Genomic DNA, 23,388 nt, shown 5'->3' with positions numbered 1-23,388 from the left:
AAACAAAAGCATCCAGAATGACACCTAGACCTCTGTGCCTTATTTAAAATACTATATAGGACCTATCACACCCACTTCCTAACAATCATTATTAATGAGAAGATAAATGAGAATTTGAGTTCAAAACCAAGATCTCCCTCTCTGATCCTCAGTTTCCACAGACACCTTGTGATGTCCAATTTCTTCTATTTCATCTTTGGTTTTCTACATTGTTTTCTCATTTACATTTCAGTTGTGCCTTGAAGAAGTCTTCTGCTGAGTGTCTTAGAAGCAAAGAATAATTGTGAAGTGACCCTGTGCACAATGTGTAAACTCTTATGGCATTATCCTAGTCAACTATTCTTGTTTGCATTTTACAATCATAATTGTCAGTGGGAGATTGTATTGATGATATTTTCTGATGTATTTTTCTTCCCACTGACTTCACATGGTACCACTTCCCCAATTCTGTCAATACTCTTCAGTGGTCAAATAATACCTGTCTTTCTTTGAGTAAAATATGTGTATGTGATACACAGACAGACAGACAACAGACCCACAGATGGTTGGACAGGCAAACAGACAGACAGACATGCACTGTTGCATCAAGACTTTATGAAAATCATTATTTTTATTATAGAGGCACTCAAATTTATATACCCATCCCCCCATTCCCCCACCCTCCCATCTTCCCTTGTTCCCCACCAACCCACCCCCTTCCTCCTCCCCAGGGATAGTGAGGCTCTCCAGGGGGGACAGTCAAAGTCTGTCGTATCATTTGGAGCCTAGGAACTTCTTGCTGTATCTGGGCTGCAATAATATCCCTCCATAGGGAATGGGCTCTCAAAGTCCATTTGTGCTCTAGGGATAAACACTGTCTCCACTGTTAGAGATCCCATAGACTGTCTTGGCCTCCTAGCTGGCACCCACATTCAGAGGGCTTGCTTAGGTCTAATGCTGGTTCCCAGCTTTACAACTAGGATCTCCGTGTTCTTGTTAGGTCAGGTCAACTGTTTCTATGGGTTTTTCCAGCACCGTCTTGTCTCCTTTGTTCATCCCTCCTCCCTCTCCACAACTGGATTCCAGGAGTATTGTTCAGTGTTTTTCTATGGGTGCATGTTTCTGCTTCAATCATCCATTGGATAAAGGCTCTAAGAATGGTAACCAAGGTAGTCATCAGTCTCATTATAGGGAAAGCACATGAAAGGCAGCCTCTCCACCACTGCCTAGATTCTTAGCTGGGGTCATCCCTGTGGATCCCTTAACATTTCCCCATGCCAGACCTCTCTCCAAACCTGTATTATCTCCCTCTATCAAGGTATCTCCTTCCTAGTTCGCCTGTATTCCTCCCCCGTCTCATTCCTCTTGTTCTCCTCCCCATCCCTCTACTCCCCTTCTGTTATGATAAATCTTTCTGCCAAAGGCCGCTGAGCCCCACTGCCACATGTGTTCTTTACGCCAGCTGCCCGCCCGAGTTAGGGCCAAAATTAATACACAGAAACTTGTATTAGGTTCAAATGCTGCTTGGCCAATGACTAGGATTCTCATCTGTTAGCTCAGTCTTAATTATCATAAACCTATATATTTTATTAGACTTACCTTATTGGACACCTTCCATTTGTGTCCCTCCTTGCTGGTGGATCACATTGTGCTGCTGGAGGAAGAGCAGAGGGGAAAAGAGAGGACACTTCCTGTTTCTCCTTGCTTAAATATGAGTCTCCTTGCTATGCCACTTCCTGCTTGGATCACCACTTCTCTACTACATTTCCCATAATCCCCTTTGGCTCCTAGTCCTGTCTAACTTGCTGTCTCATTGGCCAAACAGAACTTTATCCAACAATCAATAAGATAAACATACACAGAAGTACTTTTCCCATCACCCTTCTCCCTTTCTCCCCTTCCCACCTCCTTACTCCCCCCCACTGCTCACAATTTGCTTAGGGGTTCTTGTCACCCTCCATTTCTTTCAGGGACTATGCAATCTTCTCTTGGGGTCCTCCTTGTTTCCTAACTCCTCGGCGGTGTGGATTGTAGGGTGGTAATCCTTTGCTCTATTTCTAAAAAAAAATATATGAATCTGCTGATTACATCTTCCTAGAATGTGGGTAGAAACTTAAGAGAAATAATCCCTGCTATAGCAGTAGAGATGGACCTGTATGTTTAGATATGGAGCTATAGGCAATAAGGTAAAGATGTTCATTAAGCCTCCTTTCCCCCTGTCATGAATAGACGTTTTGATAGTGGGGAGAGCTTGCTAGGGTTGATGAACTGTGAGAAAGCAAAGATTAGGAGAAAGAGTCTTGAAGGATTGAAATGTGTGGTCCACCAGAGATGAAGCAGTGGGCAGGGCAAATTCTACGGGATTCATACCATAGCTTGGTGTGAGTCTAGATGATTGGGTTCAGTGAAATTTGGACAGATGAAGATCTTTAGTCAGCATACCTGGGGATCTGGCAAGATGGCCCATGGCTTAGTCTGTTAGTTTAATTTGAGAATGTAAATTTCAAGTGGGGAATTGTACTAATGAATGTGAACACAGGAATTTACTTTGATGATATGGACTACATAGAGTTTGGGACAGATAGAGGACAATTCTATTGTGGGGAGGGTAAAATGTTCTTTATAGAGATGACACACTGTCTTGGTACTCTTCTCTGGATCTTGTTGAACATCTAAATATCAACATTTAATATATGCAGGATGTATGACTGTGTGATTAACTGACTGTCCTTTTTGGGCAAAAGACAAGAATATATTAGGATATATTAAGACATGATAGCAGAAATCTTTTATGGCAAGATAGTAATCTTCATCTTTAGAGATTGCATTCAAGACTGTGAGTTAATAGCTGGTGCATGAAACAGAGTATTAATGTTGTCTTTTTCATAATTATGTGTTTCTTCAGTAGTATACAGCATGATGGATTCATTATAAAACTTTGTTGCATATGTAGCACTGGATTTCACTTCTTTCTGTTCTCCAGCACCCTCTTTGTGGGTCTATTGTTAGGGATTATTCCATGTATGTTAAAAATGTGATATTTGTCTACTGTAATTTTCTTTCCATTGGCACATAATTCTCATGTTCTAAACTTTTACACATATTCTACTCCACACACATTCTCTCCTACTTTTGCATACACACCAACACACATCATTAACTTTACAACCTACTGGTAAGATGACAAGGATTTTCTCTGTCTGCCTTCATGATATTTCATTGTGTTCCTTTTCTTGCCAATGACAATTAAATATTAGTTCCACTCAACTATATTATATAAAGTTTGTGAGCCTTTTATAAAAATAATATTTGTAATAAAAGTTTGGAAATGACAGTATTTATTTAATATTACCAGTAACATCTAACATTTCTAGTTCTTAAAAAAATCCAGTTATTTAAATTTTGGTAAAATTGCAGTTTATTATTTAGTTAGACATTTCTGTGTACTGTACAGATAGCTTATTGGTTAATAACATTTCCTGTTTTTCTAGGAGAACAGGTTTCTATTGTTTTTTTTTTAATTATTTTTTCTTTAAATTTTCATTGTACCTTCTTTTTTTTTTGGTTTTTTTGAGACAGGGTTTCTCTGTGTAGCTTTGGAGCCTATCCTGGCACTTGCTCTGGAGACCAGGCTGGCCTCGAACTCACAGATATCTGCCTGCCTCTGCCTCCTGAGTGCTGGGATTAAAGGCGTGTGCCACCAATGCCCGGCCCATTTTACCTTCTAATCACAGAACTTCCTCATAACCCTCATCCGGACTCCCCTTACCTCACCAGCAGCCCAGCCCCCATGCACTCCTCCTCATGGGTAAGAGCTCCCATGAAAAGTCAAAAACGTTTGGGGCACAATAGGTTGGGGCAGGGCCAAGACACTCTCCCATGCAGTAAGACTATGCCGTAAACTAAACCCACAATTTCTACAGATCTTTATAGAGTATCCAGTTCTTTCCTTCAACATTGCATCTACCCAAGGTGACTTAATCAACTTCATCCTGTTCAAGGGAAGAAATATGAGCAACATGCTCATGAATTCAGACAAACTGCATTATACAACAGTTGTTTTTTCAGATAAGATCAATGTTATAAAGACTTTTTAAACTCATGAATCATTTTCTTTCTTTTACTTTTCTGTTTTTAAAATTATAATCAGCCTGGGTATTTTTGTGCCCCAATTTAATCTCTTGAATAGCTCCAGGAGTCCTTCCCCAATTTAATTCTCTCTTTCTCCTTCTCCCTCTCAAATTCATGATTAATCAATTGTTTTATAGTTAGATTTGGGCCTACATATGATGACTGAAAAATGTTTCATAGAAAGGATAATATGCCAGAACAAAAACACAACTAAATCTTTTGATACTTCACAGAGCACAATTTATTACTAATTCTAAAGCATTTCAAACAGGGATTCCTATGCTCAATTGTGTCTTGCTTCTATCTTCATTATATGTGTGACTGTATTGCCTGAATATATCAGTGTGCACCTCATACAGTCCTTTTGCCTGTGCACCTCCAGTCTTCTGTAACTTGAGATACATTCGCTTGTGAGCCATTATATGGGTACTCAAAATCCAATCTAGGTCCTGTGCAAGAATAGCCCCTGTTCTTCAATGCTACAACGCCACTCTGTCACCCACCCAGATGTTTAAAAAGCTGGGATCACAAATAAAATTTAATAAATTTCCATGACACATTGCACTATGCATGAATTCCTAATGGTGTGAATACACATTGGTATACAATATTTATGGATAGGATTCTGCCTAATTTAGGGCAGTGTCAGACTCCCTTATTAGTTGTCACTTAAATGAGCCCACCACTACAAGACTCAAGAAAACAAGTAATTTTGCAACTTTTAAACCTTAATAGCCAAGTGGCATTGAATCAAGAGCACTTAAGAGCAGTGACTGTTTTCCTGGAGGACCTGGATTCACATCCCATCAACCAAATGGCAGCTAATAATATTCAGAACACCACTAAGTAGGATTTAAAGCAGCATTCTGGGATCAGGGGTAACTGCATATATATTAGAAAGCACCCTTGGATGGAAATGGAAACAAATTAAATTTTTATGAAACAATTCCAACCTTTACAACCTGGAATCAGGAAAATTTATGCTACATAAAATGCCTTTGGTCGTTCCTAATATAACAAAGCTATATTGTGAGCCATGATTTTCGTTAATACAAATATGACAGAAACAGAGAATTTTGATGGTCAGTTTAATATAAAATTCATACAAAGGACAAGACATCCATTTAACTAGCAATTCTTCTGTTAGCAATTCCTTATTTTTGTCTCTTATGGTACAGTAGAATTTGAAGTTATTTTTATGTCAAATGCATGAACAGAGACCCAGGCATCTCTTCTCATATCCCATCCCTCATCTGTGGATTATTTCTAATTCAGTTATCTTAGGAGCACATTGAAATGTCTAACTCAGTGCAGAGACTTTAATATTTTTCTTATATTTAAAAAGTATATATAAATTAGTTGTGAGCCTGTGTGTGTGTGTGTGTGTGAGTGTGTGTGTGTGTGTGTGTGTGCATATACATGTGAGTCCAGGCATCCTTGACTCCCAGAAGAAGCCTTCTGATACTTTGGATATAATGCTCTAAGTGACTTTGTAAATTATTTTAAAGATTCATATTGATTAAGGTCCTCTGCAAGAACAGCACATGCTAAAAACAGCTGAGGCATCAATAGAGCTTCTCTAATATTCTTTCTATCTGTTTGGCAAAACATCCCCTCTCTTCTGTGTTCTACTCTTCTAACTCCTAGGATGCATCAGTATCCTCTTCTGTTCCCCAAGTAAGGAGGAACACTGTTTTAGTTCTGTCTACAAACTGAAGTTTGCTGTCTCTGCAATACCTTGTATTTTTTTGTCAGCACTCAACTGATATCAAATTCATTCATTCAATTAGATATTTAGAAAAAGAACATGGTATATATTCTTGAACACTACTGTATTTTAAAGCAGAAAATAATATTTACAATCAGCACTATAATTAAATGGCTAGGTCTCATGAAATCAGTGACTGAGTGAAAGATTATAGGACACAAAGAAGACAGTAGTAGTAGACATGATACAACAAGTCAATATGATTAGAGGAAACAGTGACAGTAATTCTAAAAGAGCCAGGTATTGCATTGTAAATCAACATTTGCACTCACTATATATTTGTCAGTAGGAATGAAGGAAATATCAGTTCTGGAAGGTGAATTTTCTATGATATTTTGAAGAGATTTTTGTTGCTGGTCTTAACAAAATTAAGTAGCACTTAGGAACAAAGATGCATCCCAATATCCCAGCACTGGAGGCCAAGATGGAGAAAATTTCCACAGCTACCATGACCTTACCCTTGGTACTATGGTACACAGGGAGGAAGGTGATCCAGATACAGCAGAACAACAGCATGCTGAATGTCAGGAATTTGGCTTCATTGAATGTGTTAGGCAGATTCCTGGACAAGAAAGCCACAGTGAAGCTCAAATGAGCCAAGCAGGCCAGGTATCCCAGGACACAGTAGAAGGCAGTGACAGAACCCTTGATGCACACAATAATGATCTGGCCATGCTCAGAGTGGGCATCAATATTAACAGAGGGAGGAGAAGTTCCAAACCAGACTGAACAGATAATAACTTGGATGAGAGTACAGATGGCAATGATGTAGTTAGGGGCCCCTGAAACCAGAAAGTATCTCATTCTTCTTCCAGGAACTGTGACTTTGAAAGCCAGAATCACAGTAACTGTTTTGGCCAGCACAGTGGAAACAGCCACAGTGAATACAACTCCAAATGTGATTTGCTGCAACATGCATGTAGCTGTGTTGGGCTGGCCAATGAAGAGCAAGGGGCAGAGGAAACAAAAGAAGAGTGAGATGAGCAAGTTATAACTCAGATTCCTGTTATTGGCCTTCACAATGGGAGTGTCATGGTGCTTGAAAAAGACTCCAAGAACCAGAGCTGTGAATGCAGAGAAGCACAAGGCCATTAAGGCAAGAGCCATCCCCAAAGGGTCTTCATAGTTCATAAATATCACTGCTTTGGGAATGCACTTGTTCTGCTCTGTGTTGGCAAACTGGTCCTCTGGGCACTTTACACACTGATCCACATCTGAGGGAGAGAGTAATGTATTCTTAGCTCCCCTTCAATATTTTTTGACAGAGCATTTCAATTACATGTACATAAGAAGCATTATAATTTCTGCACTTTGATAACGAGGATGTCATTGAAGGATGTTGCTGCATTGAAACGCTTCCATTTTCTAATGCTCATTATCTTAATGGGGAACTCCTGGAAAAAATTGTGTAATGGGGGGAGGCTGGTAGCAGAAAGATGAGGAGAGAAGAGGAGGGGGAATAAGAACATAGGGAACCAGAAAGTTTGAGTAGGGAGATGAATACAGGAGAGCAAGAGAAGGGACTCATCAATAGAGGGAGCAATCATATTTCAAAGGGGAATTATGGCCTGAGGGTATTGTACAGAGATCCACAAGAATGACCGAAAGAAGGATTCTAAGCAATAGTGGAGAGGCTCCCTTAAATGTCCTTCAACTAAGTGAGATTGATGACTACCTTAAATGCTGCCCTACAGCCTTCATCCAGTAGCTGATGGAAGCTGAAGCAGACATCCACATCTAAGCACTGAACCTAACAAAGCAAAGAATTACTTTTGTCTGTTAGCTGTATTGATGCAATCATGTGACATGACATTACAAGCATAGATTTTGTGGTACATTCTGGGGCTGTGAAGAAATTACTTATATTGGTGAATTGGCAGATGCTATTCTTTAACCACAGTTTTTCTGAGTGTTTTCAAAATCTAAGATCCCTTGGATTCTGTGCTTCCTGAGGTCTTTGCTACTTTTATGGGTTCTGTCTCCATGAAATATTGAGACTGTGTCTTCTACTGAGACCAGTCCTGTGACACATTTTCTATTTCAAATTATCTGTCCCAAACACATTTAAATAAAAGTACCTTGAAGTGAATCAGCTTATTTTATGGGTTTCTTTATATTTATTGGTCCATTTTTATATAAAGTAACAACAGATCTGATGTATTTGAAAGTGATTGGCACTATACATGGTAAGTAGGAGGATGAAAGTGAGACATGAATTATATTTGAGATGTTCAAATATAATAAATATCATAAACACAGGCTTAGTTCTGTCTTCTTCTGGTAGTAACAACAGGATACTACCAAGTCTTTACTTAGAAGAAGCTGTAGCCTGTCATTCAAGTAAGAGTCATCTGTACATTCTTGGCACTAAAACATCCCTACATCTTTATTCTTTTCCATTTAGAACAGACAACACCTTCCTCCTCCCCGAATTTCGATCCCTGTGAGATCCAGACTCTTTGAAAGTACTCAATTGTGAATTAGTTACTGATAAACAACATGATAAAGACAACACAAAAACACGTAAGAAGGAGTGTCAACACAGTGTTGTGTTGGTTAATACTACCCTGTTTATAATTTGCAATAAGCATGATAGTAGGTGTAGGAAACCATATTGTATTGGCTCTGAATCACTGGATAATTGCATATGGTGATAGTGGGCTTCCAATATTTTAAGGGGTTCATCAAGAATGATGTTTTTATGCACTTTTTTATTTAGTAATTTTTTGATATTCTGGAATCTTGTTCAAATGTGAAAAAATGTCCTGCTCTGGCAGAAGACCTGAATTCTGTTCTCATTATAAATTCAGGAGTCTCACAAATTTGTGAAAGCAACGATAGAGGCAAAGATTCTCTCACCAGCACTGTCTCTTATGTGTACATGACCACCAAGCTCTCATACACATACACATAATCAAAGGAATAATGAAGATATTTTAACAATTTTTCATAAATATTCATTATTAAGTGTTTCTTTACATTTAAAACAGTCAATGATACATTTTAAACTACTTTGGAATATATTATTGAGAGGCTGCATGGTATCCCTACTAGTCTATGGGTCCTGAGTATGAGCTCAGGTCATCAGTGTAAGTGACAAGGGATTTAACTCCTGAGTCATCTCACTGGCCATGCAAATCCCTTATGGACTCTCCTTTCATTATTTAGGATAAGAGACAAAAGCATTGAAAAACTAGTAACCTGTCATTTGCATGTAGTCAATCATGAATAAATAATAATTTGACTACTATGGGGTGTTTAGGTGATAATATTGTTCGAATAATTGTAGATAAGTTTGAGATATTGTTACTGTGTGTTGTACATAAACATATTGAGTGTAATTTCCAGATTATGTTTCAATACTTATGTCCACTTTTGGAAATTTTCAATCAAATAGAACCTTTGTTAAGAATTCTCTGGATATTGAATGTATTCTACTTTCTCCTCTAAGAAGTTCATGAAAATAAAGCATGTAATAATTTTCTGTCAATTAGTTTTACACAGGTCTTGGATTTGATTATCCATACCCAAATTGCATAGTAAAGCCGAGCCATTGACTTAGTCTGTTCTCTAAGGGCGCCTAAGAGAAATCAGTTTGCATTCAACATATGTAGGTATGAATACAGGCGAAATGATTAAAACTTTTGCAAAGATTCAAGACCCAAATCTAATATATATGTAATTTGGAGGAGATTAATCACTAGGAAAGAACTTGTGTAAAATCCTCTCATAGTGCCTACTGAGAAATAAAACTGTCTCTTTAAGAAAAAGCCTCCTGATCTGATTTACAATGAGTCAAGGTGTGAGTCAAGGCATGAGGTATTTATACAGGGTTACTGGTAATGATCATAGTCTTATAAAGCTTAACTTAGGAAAATAATGTACTGAATTTTGCTGTTCCCATTTAGACCCTTTCAGCATCACAGCGTGAAGGGCGGGAGGAATGATGAATGTGAGGTATTTATAACTGCCTCAATTACTCACTTGTCTCATTAGAGATTTCATTTTCTGGGCAGGGGCTGCATTCAAAACAGCAGACTGCCATTCCCTCCTGCCAGAATTTTCTGAATCCAGGACCACAATCAGCACTGCACACAGAAGCCAGCATCTGAGGAAAATTAGACATATGGTGATATCAGAAGATTTATGTACAACTCTCATACCTATATTATATAACATGTTGAGATATTAATGAGGTAATTTTATATACATCAAAGGCATGATTACACTACAAAAGTACAGTTTTAAAATTACATAGAGAAGCTTAAAAAAATTCTCCTTTTCAGACTATCTGTGAAGCATTTTATTAATTGATAATGTGCAGTGTTGTCCCTAAGCAGGGCTTTATTATAAACTCCAGGAGAGAAAGCCAAATAGCAGTGTTCCTTCAGGGTCTATGCTTTAGCTGCTGTCTTCAGATTTCTGCCTAGTCTTCCATTGACTGTAACACATCAGCCACATTGATTGACAAATATCCCTAAGTTAACTTATGGTCAGTTTTTGATCATAAAAACTGAGTAGCAAATTAGGAAGAATTGACATCTGAAACACTATAAATGTCTACTACAATCTCAGACAACAACAACTAACTACAAAAAATACTGCTGCATAGCATGAAACACAGATGTGAAGAGCAAAGAGCTGACTAGACAGAGCCCACTGTGTTTTGTGGTGTGGAAGTGCTGACTTGATGTTTAGTGAGCTGGACGGGGGATTGTTTTCCAATGTGAAATGTCCTATAGAGAGCAGAAGTGAAGGGAGCCAGAATAAATAATTTTGATTGTTTAAATTTAATTGAAGGATATGTTGAATTAAAAAACTGTACAGTATCTTCGATTACCTTGAAGTTGGTGATGGACATCTATATGTTGCATTAGAAGGTTCCTGATTCTTGCTTGCTCACTTTTGATCTTTGGTTTTTGTCGAGGGCCAAAAGGGGCCTCATACTGAGTCAAGAGTTAATCATTGTTAGATGACCAGAATCGCTGCGACTACAAGATGTTTTTTCCGGTTAAGCTGCACAATACATGTTGCAAAATGTTCTCCCTTTTCTCAGAAATAGCTGCGGTTCGCTAACAATGGGACCATGGGCTAAGATTTACCTTGCCTCTATTTCCTCTTGAAAATTTTCCATTCCTCCTGCTCCCTTACCCCGCCCTGAGTAAAAATCCCCTGCACATAAGCAAGCTTTACATTTCAATAAAGGAGACCTTGACATTGCACAGACGGACTCTTGTCCTTTCTTGCGCCGCAAGGTCTCCCTCCTCTCTCGCCCTCATGACCCCTTTAGGTGACAACCCCCTCGAGACCCTCGAATAACCTGGCCTGCTGGACGGGTCAAGTGGCGCCCAAACGTGAGGCTCGAGGTACGGTGGTCTCCGGACAGCGCTAAGAGAAGAGGCTAGCCGACCCAAAGTGGAGACGCCCTGCATCACTCGTGTACCGGTCTGTCTCGAGGTAAGTACTGCTGTCCCATTATCGTCATGGGCAATTCAGCCTCTAAGGAGGCCCTCTTTATCAGAGAAATAAAGAGTAGTCTTAGGGAGAGAGGAAGTAGAGTTAAAAAAAAGGATCTCTTTAATTTTTTTTTTTTTTGTTGTTGTTGTTTTGTGGAGGAGAAATGTCCTTGGCTGGTGATTCATGGGCCTGGCATTCATCCACTAAGTTGGAATAAAGTGGGAAAGGATATTAATGGTCTCCTCAAAAAGGGAGAGGAGATCCCAGATTCCTTCTTTAGTTTTTATGAAGTTATCAGAGATATTCTTAAGGAATCTGAGACAGAGGGAAAAGTTCTCACCGCTCATGAGTGACTGATTCCCTGGTAAGTCCCCCCTCATTCCGTTCGATAATATGGGCCAAATTGTCTAAGGAAGTCAAACACTTCTTTTCGGGAAAGAGGAGTTTGAGTAAAATGTAAGGACTTGATTCAGTTTTTTGCCTTTTGTCAAAAAAATAAAAATGTCCATAGGTCATTTTAAAAAGCCCAGACATTCATCCCTAACTTGGAAAAAGGTCAGAGAAGGACCTTAACAGATTGCTCATAGAAAAGGGAGCTGAGGCAGTTCCCTCACAGACTTTTAGTTACGGGCCTTGAGCCTCATTCTCCTAAAAACCTTAAAAATTACCCTGTCTTTAGTCCAAACCCCAAACTAAAAACAGATAGTAGAAGCTTAGACTGCTCAAGTACAGGAGATTTCAGAGTTTAAACGTTTTAAAAGGATCCTTCCTGCTTACAAAAGCCACTGCCATGATGCAGCATTTTGAGTTTCTCAGGGGCTTAGGAAGACTAGGTGCGGCCTCGCATACACGCAGGCCCTCAGGAGATATCTAGGAATGTAATGGAGAACAAAAAAAATCCGCGCCTACTTAGAGATGGCTAGATAGTAAAGAATATACAGGACAAATAATTGGGATGAGCAGGGAGAGAGAGTTAATAAGTACCAAATTGGAGAGCCTTCACCTCCTTCTTTCGTTTTAAGCTGGAAATTCAGAAAGGCAAATACTCAATGGTAAAATTCAGCAAGAGCTAAGAGACTTAAAAATTTTAACAAAATTGCTTACATGAGATAAGAAATTTACAGGTTTCTTGGGTCAGAGAAAATGGCTCAGGGGAACATAGCAGGATACATGTGCCAATACCATTCAAACAGCTCTAGGAACTATTAATGGCTTGTGTCCAGTATAGACCAACAGAGGCTGATAGGGAATATTACTATAGAAGCCTCACCCCTAGGAAATTAAAAGTGGATAACCAAGGCCTGCCGGTCAAGAGGAGGATATTTGTTATAGAGACCAGGCAGGGACCTAGGGAGTTGATTAAGAATTGATTTCTAGGCCTATATGGAATTTTACAAAAATGTTAGAGACACAGATGTTGGGAACTTTGATTATAAAATAGCTAGCCTATGATAATGTTGGTAATGCATGCCAGACCACACTAAGGCCTCACAGGAGGAGGACTGATATGGTGAATTCATTAAGAATTTTTCAGATATGGACCTAGCTTACACTCAGGGATTATTGATGATGGCTGCCTTACAGGAAATTCAGTTAAAAATAAGTTATTCCTATACAGAAAGCAAGGTACAGGGAGAAAGAAATACATAAAGCCTTCTAGAGGTTGCTTTGGGCATATGCAGAAAGAGCTCCAGGTCAGACAGAGTCCCAACAAAAGAAAGAATAAGGGATCAGGCTTATGCCCAAAATACAGCCACAGATTTTTCAGCGGCCCAGAGGGCATGGTCGAGCTAAGGCCAAGGTCAGCCAGCCATGGCAGCTGCCAGGGTCTGCCGGCCCTCAGCCAGCGGCTTGGTACCACCTCATGCTGGCATCTGCGGCAGGCTAGACAAAATGGCTGCCGGGCTGGCGGACAGCCTGCCTCCACGTGGTAACTTCCAGCCTTGGGAGATGCCGCCATAGTTGATGGCTAATTAATACATATATAAATACTATTGATACAGCCAGACAGAAACTTTTTGAGACTTATAGAGAAAAAAGGACAACATATTTAAGCTTAGAATTGTTCAAATTTTGGATGCTCATATTACAATGATTGACTATAAGCTACTATGTTAGAAATTTCAATTAGAGATTTTTCTTTTCTACAAGCTGATCATAACCTAGGCAAAAGGAAAAATGTGAGATGTATGCAAGCTATGAATGAACGGTGTGGCCACACCTGGATGTGTGATGTGATTGTGAATTTATGAATGCGGATGAATGAAAATGCCTAAATTGCCTTGGATATGATTAGAGAGATATTTACATTGCCTCAGATATTGTTTTAAAAATATCAAAATCATTTTAACATTGCCAAAAGGAGCATCCAATCAGTCAATTAATATCTTAGCAGGAAAAATTTTGATTTCAGCCCTAGGAGACAGTCAATTAAAAAGTTAGCAAAAGCCTATAGCGTTAGCTTAGAGGCATGAGGATTCTATGGATGATTCTGTAAAATTTGACAGATGAGAGGATACAGGTCTTACTAAATTTTTATGGTTTAAAAAAAAATCTAAAAATTAAAGTTAAAACATGATTTTAAAAAAGGTTTATAAAAAGCCTCAAAAAAGAGCCAACCTGTTAGATTCACAGCTTAAATGTTTTTTCATATGCAAATTTAAGCCAGGTCAGCCAAGATGCAAATGAGATTTTATCAGCTTGTCAGCCTCAAAGGTTAAATTAGAAAAGGCTACTCAAAAACTCTAAATAAATCTAGAAAATTGTTAAAGATATATGTTATATTCTAAAAAAAAAATAAAAATAAAAATGAAAATAAGGCTTAATAGATAACAATTAGAAAAGATAGTTTAAAAATCTTTAAATAAAATTTTTAAAAATTGTTATAAAATATTCATTGGTTAAATGCCTTTTTTGGGACATCTAATGATGATTTAAATCTTTTAAGTAAAATTCTATAAGGAGATAATGATCCAGATATACCCAAACAGCTAACTAGAAAGGTAGACAAGTTCTATTATTGGAGGAGGCGATTCAGCATCATCAGATATATTGACTATGCAAAACCATTACTATGGTTCACCAGCCTAAATATTTTAAACCCTTATTTTAAAGCATTAGCCTATATGGTACAAAAATGCCATATAGATTTTAAAAAGTATTTTAGGAAAAAACCAAGTATGATACCTGTCTCCTACTCTAAGCAACAGTTTAATTGGTGGTTTCAGAACAATGAGTCATAGGCGATTGCCTTTGCTCAATTTTCAGGAAGAATTGATAATCAGTTTCTAGCTCATGGACTGTTACAATTTGCACTATACATCCTTTTGTATTTCCAAAATTGTAAAAAGCAGTCCTATAAAAATATGTTATGTTAATTTTTACCAATAGTTTATTGGGAGAGTTACTTACATAGGTTTTTAATAGAGAGAAATAGATAAAACTGACAGCTCTGGCTTCAGCTCAAATAATCAAACTACAAGCTGTTACAATGGTCTTTTAAATCCTGGTAAATAATTCATTTACTTTGTATACTGACAGTCACTATATATTTAAGGCTTATAAGGTAACAAAAACAGTCCCATACACAGGGTCTAGTAATAGTCAAGGCAAAATATTATTTAAGCAAATTCAAAATGATAATTCACCTAAGAATCATGTTTATGGGTCACAATGGGAACCTATTAAATAGGCCTTTCCCTGATTACTAGCCAAATGGAATGAATTATCTAATTAACAAAATTGGTTGATTTGCCTTAAATAGAAAAATCTCGACAGGCTTGTAACTTTTCTTCATCACAATAACAAAAGTCTAAGTAAGAAATTTGGCTTAACCAGAGAGACTGCTGGTCAAATCATCAAACAATATAAAAAATGTCCACAATATGGCTATGGCTAATTTAAGGATAAATCCTCAAGGCCTGCTCCCCAACCATTTATGACGAATAGATATGCCTCACATTACAGAGTTTGGCAAGTTAAAAATGTGCCACTCCACAAACAGGAGAAGCCACCAGGCATGTTATAAGTCACTGTTTAAGATGTTTTGCTTGCATGGGAATGCCAAAAGTTATAAAAACAGATAATGGGTCTAGATATACTAGCAAAGCTTTCCAGCAATTTTGTGCTTAATTCCCGAGACCGGTGCTACCAGAACAGCCCATATGGCCTAGTCCTGCCCAGTGCGTGTGGACCTGCCTGCCGAGCCCGAGCCCCTAGCGGCAGGGACGGTTGGGCCTTTGGGGACGCAGCATGCTGCTGACTTGGAGTGAAACACCTGCCTCCTGCTTTTATAGTGGCGGTGAGACATGAGGCGAGCCCGCAGCTCGGGCAACAGCGGCTCCTGAGCCGGCGGGACGCACAGGCCAGGCATTGGTGGCGCACACCTTTAATCCCAGCACTCGGGAGGCTGAGACAGGAGTTCTAGGCTGTAATGCGCTATGTCTGCACTAAATTCCGCATCAATATGATGACCTCCAGAGAATGGGTGGCCACCAGGTTGCCTAAGGAGGAGGAATTCTATACCATACATTGTCTATGCTAAATTTCCTCATGTATGATGCTACAGAAAAATAAGCCTTGGATAGCCTCTGGCATCCATAAACGGCTCAAAATTATGCTTAAGCCTTATAGAAAGACCCCCTAACTTACAAATGGCACGGACCAGATCCGGTCCTCATCTGGGGAAAAGGACATACATATATTTTTGATACTCAGGCCAAATATGCTAGATGGTTGCCTAAATGCCTTCTTAATCCACCCAGGGAAAGCCCCTGAGGAGCCTTCTAATTCTGCTTAATTCTAGATAAAAGATGCTGTCTTTTTGGCTACTTATATGTTCCCACCTTCGATTGCCATTGCCACTGGAAGCCCTTATCAGATCTACAACTACACCTGGATGATCATCAACCCTGCCAATGATGCTGCCAACTGATGCTGTCAACGCCTTCACAACTATTGTGACCACCCCCTCCTTTCCCCCCCCCATAGTTGACTTATATACTTTAGCCTTAGGGGCCTCTCCAGACTAGGGAACCCCTGACCATTTTCCCCCCAGGAGCTCCCTTTTCCGCTGACCTTATTCTATCCTTAATTAACCCTACTGTTCAGGCCCTCCATCAAGCCAGCCACTCCCTTATAGAGGACTCTTGGGTCTGCTATTCTTCCACCCCTCCCTTTTCTGAGGGAATTGCAGGCATTTAATTTCTACCTTGCCAGTTCTACTAGATTGACTACTTAAACTGTCACCCTTACCTTTTCAGAAACTAACCAGATTCATTAAGTACCAGATTGACGCCATCCTCGAAAAACCGGTTTTGGTTCACTACCATCGCCTAGCGGCATTAGATTCTGAGCTGCCTGACGATAATAACCCTCCCCCCAGTCCTAAAGGACTGGATTTTTCAGGCCTTGAACATCGAACCTCCCGATTTCCTTGGCCTTGGAGCCGTCCATGACGGGAAATATCGTGGTGCCGCAAGCCAGATGCCGACCCTTCCCAACGGCTGTAGCGTCCTCCATGACGGGTTTAGCATGAGACTGACCCCCCTTCAAAACCTGTAGGCCCAAATCCGGTCCTCCCCGATCGAGGGATAAAGACTCTGCCTAAGCCCTCTCAAACTCCGGCCCAGTCATCTACCCCTAAGCTTACCCCAATTACCCACTCTATTAGCCCGGATCCAGGCACTGTAGATAGATTATTCAATTTGGTACAGGGAGCCTATCTAGCACTCAATGCATCCAGTCCTAATTCTACTCGAGATTGCTGGCTCTGCTTGTCTGCTGAGCCCCCCCTATTATGAAGGGATTGCCTTTATGGCCAGTACATCCAATATCACCTCCCCATCAGCAAGGTGCAGGGCTGTCCCTCACCAACTTACCCTGCCCGAAGTTTCAGGACAAGGGCTTTGTTTAGGAAAGGTGCCCTCCAGTTACACCCAGTTTTGCAATAAAACTATAATTCCCTATATAGGAAGCTACTATCTTGAGGCACCCAATGGTACCTATTGGGCTTGCAACACAGGATTAACACCCTGTATATTTGCTTTAAGCCTTGATGTTTCACATGAATATTGCATTTTGGTACAGCTTTGGCCTCAAATCAAATACTATTCAGGGGAGATACTGGTCTCACAGGCACAGCGCAGAGTGATGAGAGAGCCTGTCTCTATGACCATTGCCCTTATGCTGGGGATTGGTGGCCTTGTTGCCGGTATAGGAACCGGAACAGCTGCCCTTGTACAAAACAATCAACTGTTGCAATTACAAATAGCTATGAACACGGATCTTGAGGCCATAGAAAGATCCATCAGTGCTCTGGAAAAATCACTGACCTCTCTATCCGAGGTGGTTTTGCAAAATAGAAGAGGGCTGGATCTCCTGTTCCTTAAGGAAGGTGGCCTTTGCGCTGCTTTAAGGGAAGAATGTTGTTTCTATGCTGACCATACTGGCATTGTCAAAGAGTCTATGGAAATCCTGAGAGAACGGTTGGCTAAAAGAAAGAGAGAGTTTGAGAACCAAAAAGGATAGTTCTCAAATTTGCTACAGGGATCCCCCTGGTTGTCTACTTTACTCCCAACTATTATAGCCCCCTTAATTGTTTTCCTATTGCTTCTTTCTTTTGGCCCATGGGCCCTTCAACGGCTAACCCAGCTTATTAAAAGACAAATTGATTCGGCCTTACCTAAAAGTATTTCGGTCCATTACCACAAATTAGTAGCAGCTGACCCGGGGGAGGAGCGAGGGTCGCAGCAAGAGCTCAGGTTCAGTAATCAAGGACTCAGGTTTAATAACTCAAGATTGATGCAGCAAGGGAGTACTCAATGACGGGAGTATGCATAGGTTCTGGAACAGGGGGCAACAACGTACAGAGGTCGTCAAGACCGGCTCAACAAGGCACGTTGCCTGTCCAGGGGCGCAGCCTATGCGGCCTAAGACAGGGGCTCTCTTGATAATAAGATTCATCATCCCTTTTTGTATACAGAAGGGGGAATTGTCGAGGGCCAAAAGGGGCCTCATACTGAGTCAAGAGTTAATCATTGTTAGATGACCAGAATCACTGCGACTACAAGATGTTTTTTCCGGTTAAGCTGCACAATACATGTTGCAAAATGTTCTCCCTTTTCTCAGAAATAGCTGCGGTTCGCTAACAATGGGACCATGGGCTAAGATTTACCTTGCCTCTATTTCCTCTTGAAAATTTTCCATTCCTCCTGCTCCCTTACCCCGCCCTCCTGCTCCCTTACCCCGCCCTGAGTAAAAATCCCCTGCATATAAGCAAGCTTTACATTTCAATAAAGGAGACCTTGACATTGCACAGACGGACTCTTGTCCTTTCTTGCGCCGCAAGGTCTCCCTCCTCTCTCGCCCTCATGACCCCTTTAGGTGACAACCCCCTCGAGACCCTCGAATAACCTGGCCTGCTGGACGGGTCAGGTTTTATGATAACTTCTATGTCAAAAACATCATTTCCCAAGCACAGAATCATCTCAAGTTCTCTACAAATATTGAGAACTACAATGCTTTCTTTTCTGTTTTTGTTTTTATTGAAACAAGGTCTCAGTGTGTAGCCTTGATTTATGTAAACTCCCTAGACCATGCCATATTTCTTTCCTTCATTTTTCTGTGTCTATTCTTTTCATTTATTCTTTAATTTGATAGTGTTTCAAGGACTATTTTGAATAAGAGTGGAGACCCTGCATGCTTTTGTCTATTTTTTGCTCAGATCACTTAATTTAAGCGATCCATATGGATCTCTGTCCTGCTTGTACTCCCTATTTATTTAAGGCTTCCTACAAAAAGAGTTTCCTGCTCCATTGTCCTTAGAGTTTGAAGTAAAATAGTGCACCACACCACACGAGTGACTCCATCAGACTTTAGTGGATATTCTTTGATTTTCATTTCACGTGGCACAATGCTTCAATATTTTTGCCACAGAAAAATTCAATATGTCAAGATTGTTTCATTCTATTATGTCGGGCTTTGTTTCTTTGGTGGTTTTTTTTCAATCTGAATAGAGGTTGGGCGTTGTTAAGAGTCCTTTCTTCAATTGTAGATAATAATTGATTTCTGTCCCTGAGTTTTTCATGTGGTACAATATTCTTAACTTCCACATGTGTTGAATCATGCTTACTTCCTCAGAATGAAGAAGTCTTGGTTGCAGAGACTGATCTTTCTGTTGTGTTGATGAGATCCACGTCAGTCCAAGAGATTCGTCTCTAGTTTTATTTTTTAAATTTCCCTCCATTGCAAAGCTTTTCTGTCTTTTCTAAAAGGTTTCTCATATATTTTACCCATGAAGGAAACAACGGTATGTTTGTTTTTTAAACAATTTTATTGTCTGTGTAGTTTGATTAGTAAATGTGACCAGTAACATTCAATTCTTAATGAACATTATTTGGAAATTGTTGTCATTGCAATATTTGATACTTTTATAAGTAGCTGACTTTCTGACGGATGTTCCAGTGCTGGGTGTATTTTCTTTTGACCTCTTTTGGTTATCTTGCATTTTAGTCTGAAGTAGCTCCTCGAGTATGTTCATAGTGTTCACTCAATTGTAAAAGATTCTGTAATATTTTTTATATTGAACTTTTTTCTCTCTCCTACTATTAATGGGGCTAATTTTGATTGGTATAATAACCAGTGTTGACAGTGTATATCTCTAAATATTTGAAATATATCACTTTTACTCTCCTCCTTTAAGGGTATTCTCAGTAGAATCTCCTGTTATCCAGATGGAGTCTTTCTATGAATGGGGCTTCTCCCATGCAGCCTTCAATTTTCATTCTTTTTCACAAAAGCAATTCTAAATAACGAAATTCAATGGCTCCTTCTTTCCTTATGTTGAATCTTTGCTAATTCAGAGACTATTGTATCTAGATGGCCAATATAATGTTTCATTTTAGAAATTTACACCTACATTTTCTCGATTTAATGTTGATGAATTAAGTATCTCCTTCTTTTCTTGTGCTCATGGTTTGTAAATTTCATCTTTATTTATATTGCCGTGATTTCATATGTTTTTCTTTACACCTTTTGCATTCTTTCTGTTATAACTTGAAATTTCTAATTCTTACTACTGTTCTTCAAGTCTTCCATCTTGTCTTGAACATAACATATTCTCCTGGTGACAAATTTCTTGGTTATTATTTGATTTTTTTTTACCTTTATATAACTTAATCTGAGTTTTTTATTATTGTGTTATGTTCTTGAAATCTTTTGTCACATGAAAATTAAGTGTCTAATTGCATGAAAGTTTTCATGATCTCATTGTTTCTTGAATAAGTGATTTAGTCCTCTTTAATATTTGGAACTCTCTAATAATCATTCTTCTAATCCCTTGTCAGTATGTCAGTGATCCTACTTTCCTTTAAGAGTATGGCTGTAAGACTTGGAAACACATTGCTTTGATATCTTCCAGGATATTTGTTTGTTATTTTTTTTTCAGCATTGCAATTTTCATTTCATGGAGCAGAGCACTGGTTGCATTATTTTTAATCTGCAGTATTCTACCCGTGGATGTTTCTATAATGTCCAAGTGTGGTGTGGTTAGAATAGACATGTAATTTCATTGCTGTCCTCTGTTGGATATTTAGCTCAGTAGTTATACATTCAGCGCATAAGTTGTTTTCCTTGAGAATTACTCTCCTTGAAATCTGAGAAAGATCAAAATCTCTAAGTTTCATACTGTCTAGGCAATCTGAGATATCCCTTCAGATTATGCTTGAAGACATTACTGAAGTTACACTCTTTCAAAATATCCTACTTTCTACAAGGGAGTTTGAATTGGATGGCTTAAAATAACCCAAATCAAATCAGGCTTCATCCATATAAAATACCCATGATCAATAATTCGATATTTCTATTACAAGTTTCCTCAAAACCTACTTTCATTACTACCAATTCTCCAATTATATTGAAGAAAACTAAGGACTCCATTATTTGAATGAACTATGAAATAATAAATGGGAGCTAACAAGGTATCTGTAGTGAGAAATTTCTTTACAGTGTATGATTCATAGCTGGAGAGAAGGCTTAGCTTTGGTAACAAATCCTGCTCATGAGTAAGACTCACAATTTATTTCCCACAGACACTGTGTGAATCTGAGCTTTCTCCAGTTCCTAGGCCCCAATTATCTATCTTGTCGTCCATATGAACCACACTTAAAGCAGTTGAAAAGCATATACCCAAAAAAGAGAATAAAAGAAGGTTATAATTCATAGAATAGCTCATATGGATCATGAAAATGATAATTTATGGTTAAATGTTTTGAAAAATTAGGATCGCTATGTAAAAAGAATTAAAATTTTAAATAAGTAAAATTTATGACTTGTGTACCTTTATTTTACTCCATCCTTATAAAATCTTAATTTTCAAATTCAAGTCCAAGATTCAGCCTAAGGCAGGAAATGCCTGTATTATAATCAATATGGTAACAAGAGAATATTGCTCCCTTTATTGTGAATAATTTTAAATCATATTTACACCTGGTTTATAGTCATATTAAAACCACAAACAAGGTTTTGCATGAGAAAAATGCATTCTATGCATGTTGGAAATCTTCAAAAGGTAATCAATGTGTCACATAAAAAGGAGCAAAAAGCATAAAGGAAGAGGCCAGATATTGATTCATAATATGACAATTTATTACATTAAATTACAAATGTCCCTGTTGCCAATATTGCTGTAATGTTAATCAGTACAAGTTGGTCAGACCCACCTGCTTGTTTCCTGTAGTCCACTCTAACATGTCTTCATATATATGGAGCTGTTGCCCGTGTGTATGATATGGGCTATACTTTCCTATCTTCACCTTAAATCTAACACCATGTGGGAAATTCCAAATATGGAAAATGTCATACTCTTCCTGAATGTTTTCTTTTTGTTTCAAATTTACTCTGTCCCCAAGAGGATTGATGAAGTGGGTCTTCTTCAAAATTGAGTTCAGCTGAAAGACAGGCAGCATCCTAGCATGTTTGTGCCCGTCCTTGAATCAAAAAACATTCTGATATTATATTAAAAGTAACATTATTGAAGGAGAACATGGGAGAAATCTCAGTGAGATAAAATTGATAAATAAGATTATCATCATGTTCCTAGTTTACAGCAGAAATTCTTAAACATAAAAAATACATGTACACACACACCAAACTTAGATATTCATCACACTCTCTCATACACATACATATAACCACACAAAGAGTGACTCACATCCATCCAGAGATAACACTCAAAATACAGCACAAACTTACACACACACACACACACACACACACACACACACACACACACAGAGCTTGGAACTACTACATATAACAGGCAAATATACCCAGGCATTGGCATTCAAAAATACATTCAGAAACATGGAACACATACATACATATGAAGGCAGATACACACACAGATGCACACAAAAACACAAAAATACACACATATAGAGTGAGAAACACACATTCACAAAGATTAATGTACTTACATGTACAGATCAGAATCACATGCTATTGCCCCTGTAATTACTCTCAGAATGTTGACTGAGTTCTCCAGAGCTGACAGTGGAAGAAGATTCAATTGAGAACACTTATGAAAATCATCCCTGTATTCCACACAATAGAAGCAGAAGGGCCATTACCAAACTTTTTCTGAGGCTTCAATAACCTTGATACCCAAGCCACACAAAGACACAACTAAGAAAGAGAACTACAGACCAATATCCCTAATGAACATTGATACAAAAATCCTAAATAAAGTACTGGCAAATTGAATCCAAGAGCACATCAGAGAAATCATCCTTCACTATCAAGTAGGTTTCATCCCTGGGATGCAAGGATGGTTCAACATACGAAAATCCATCATTGTAATCCACCATAAAAACAGACTGAGGAAAAAATCTCATGATCACTTCACCAGAGGCCAAGGAAGCCTTTGATAAAATCCAACACCCCTTCATGATGAAGGTCTTGGAGAAATCAGGGATAACAGGAACATACCTCAACATAATAAAAGCAATATACAGCAAGCTGACAGCCAACATCAAATTAAATGGAGAGAAAACTCA

At 38.8% G+C, this 23,388-nt stretch overlaps 1 protein-coding gene across 1 annotated transcript; it reads right to left on the bottom strand.

Annotated features, from left to right (window-relative positions):
• Window positions 1–6,150: 6,150 nt before the first annotated feature.
• Window positions 6,151–22,300, bottom strand: LOC100770699 (vomeronasal type-2 receptor 116; the record flags this gene model as incomplete). The annotated part of the gene is given in 5 exon segments (XM_027433818.2): window positions 6,151–6,234; window positions 6,236–7,092; window positions 9,863–9,986; window positions 22,054–22,284; window positions 22,286–22,300. Coding segments are annotated over 5 exon segments (1,311 nt in total), but the record flags the coding sequence as incomplete, so codon positions are not given.
• Between the last annotated feature and the right edge of the window lie 1,088 nt (window positions 22,301–23,388).

Source organism: Cricetulus griseus, unplaced genomic scaffold (assembly GCF_003668045.3).
Source record: "Cricetulus griseus strain 17A/GY unplaced genomic scaffold, alternate assembly CriGri-PICRH-1.0 unplaced_scaffold_441, whole genome shotgun sequence".
In the NCBI taxonomy this organism is placed as follows: Eukaryota; Metazoa; Chordata; class Mammalia; order Rodentia; family Cricetidae; genus Cricetulus; species Cricetulus griseus.
Note: the sequence above shows the minus strand (reverse complement) of the source record. Positions and strands in the feature narration are given on the sequence as shown.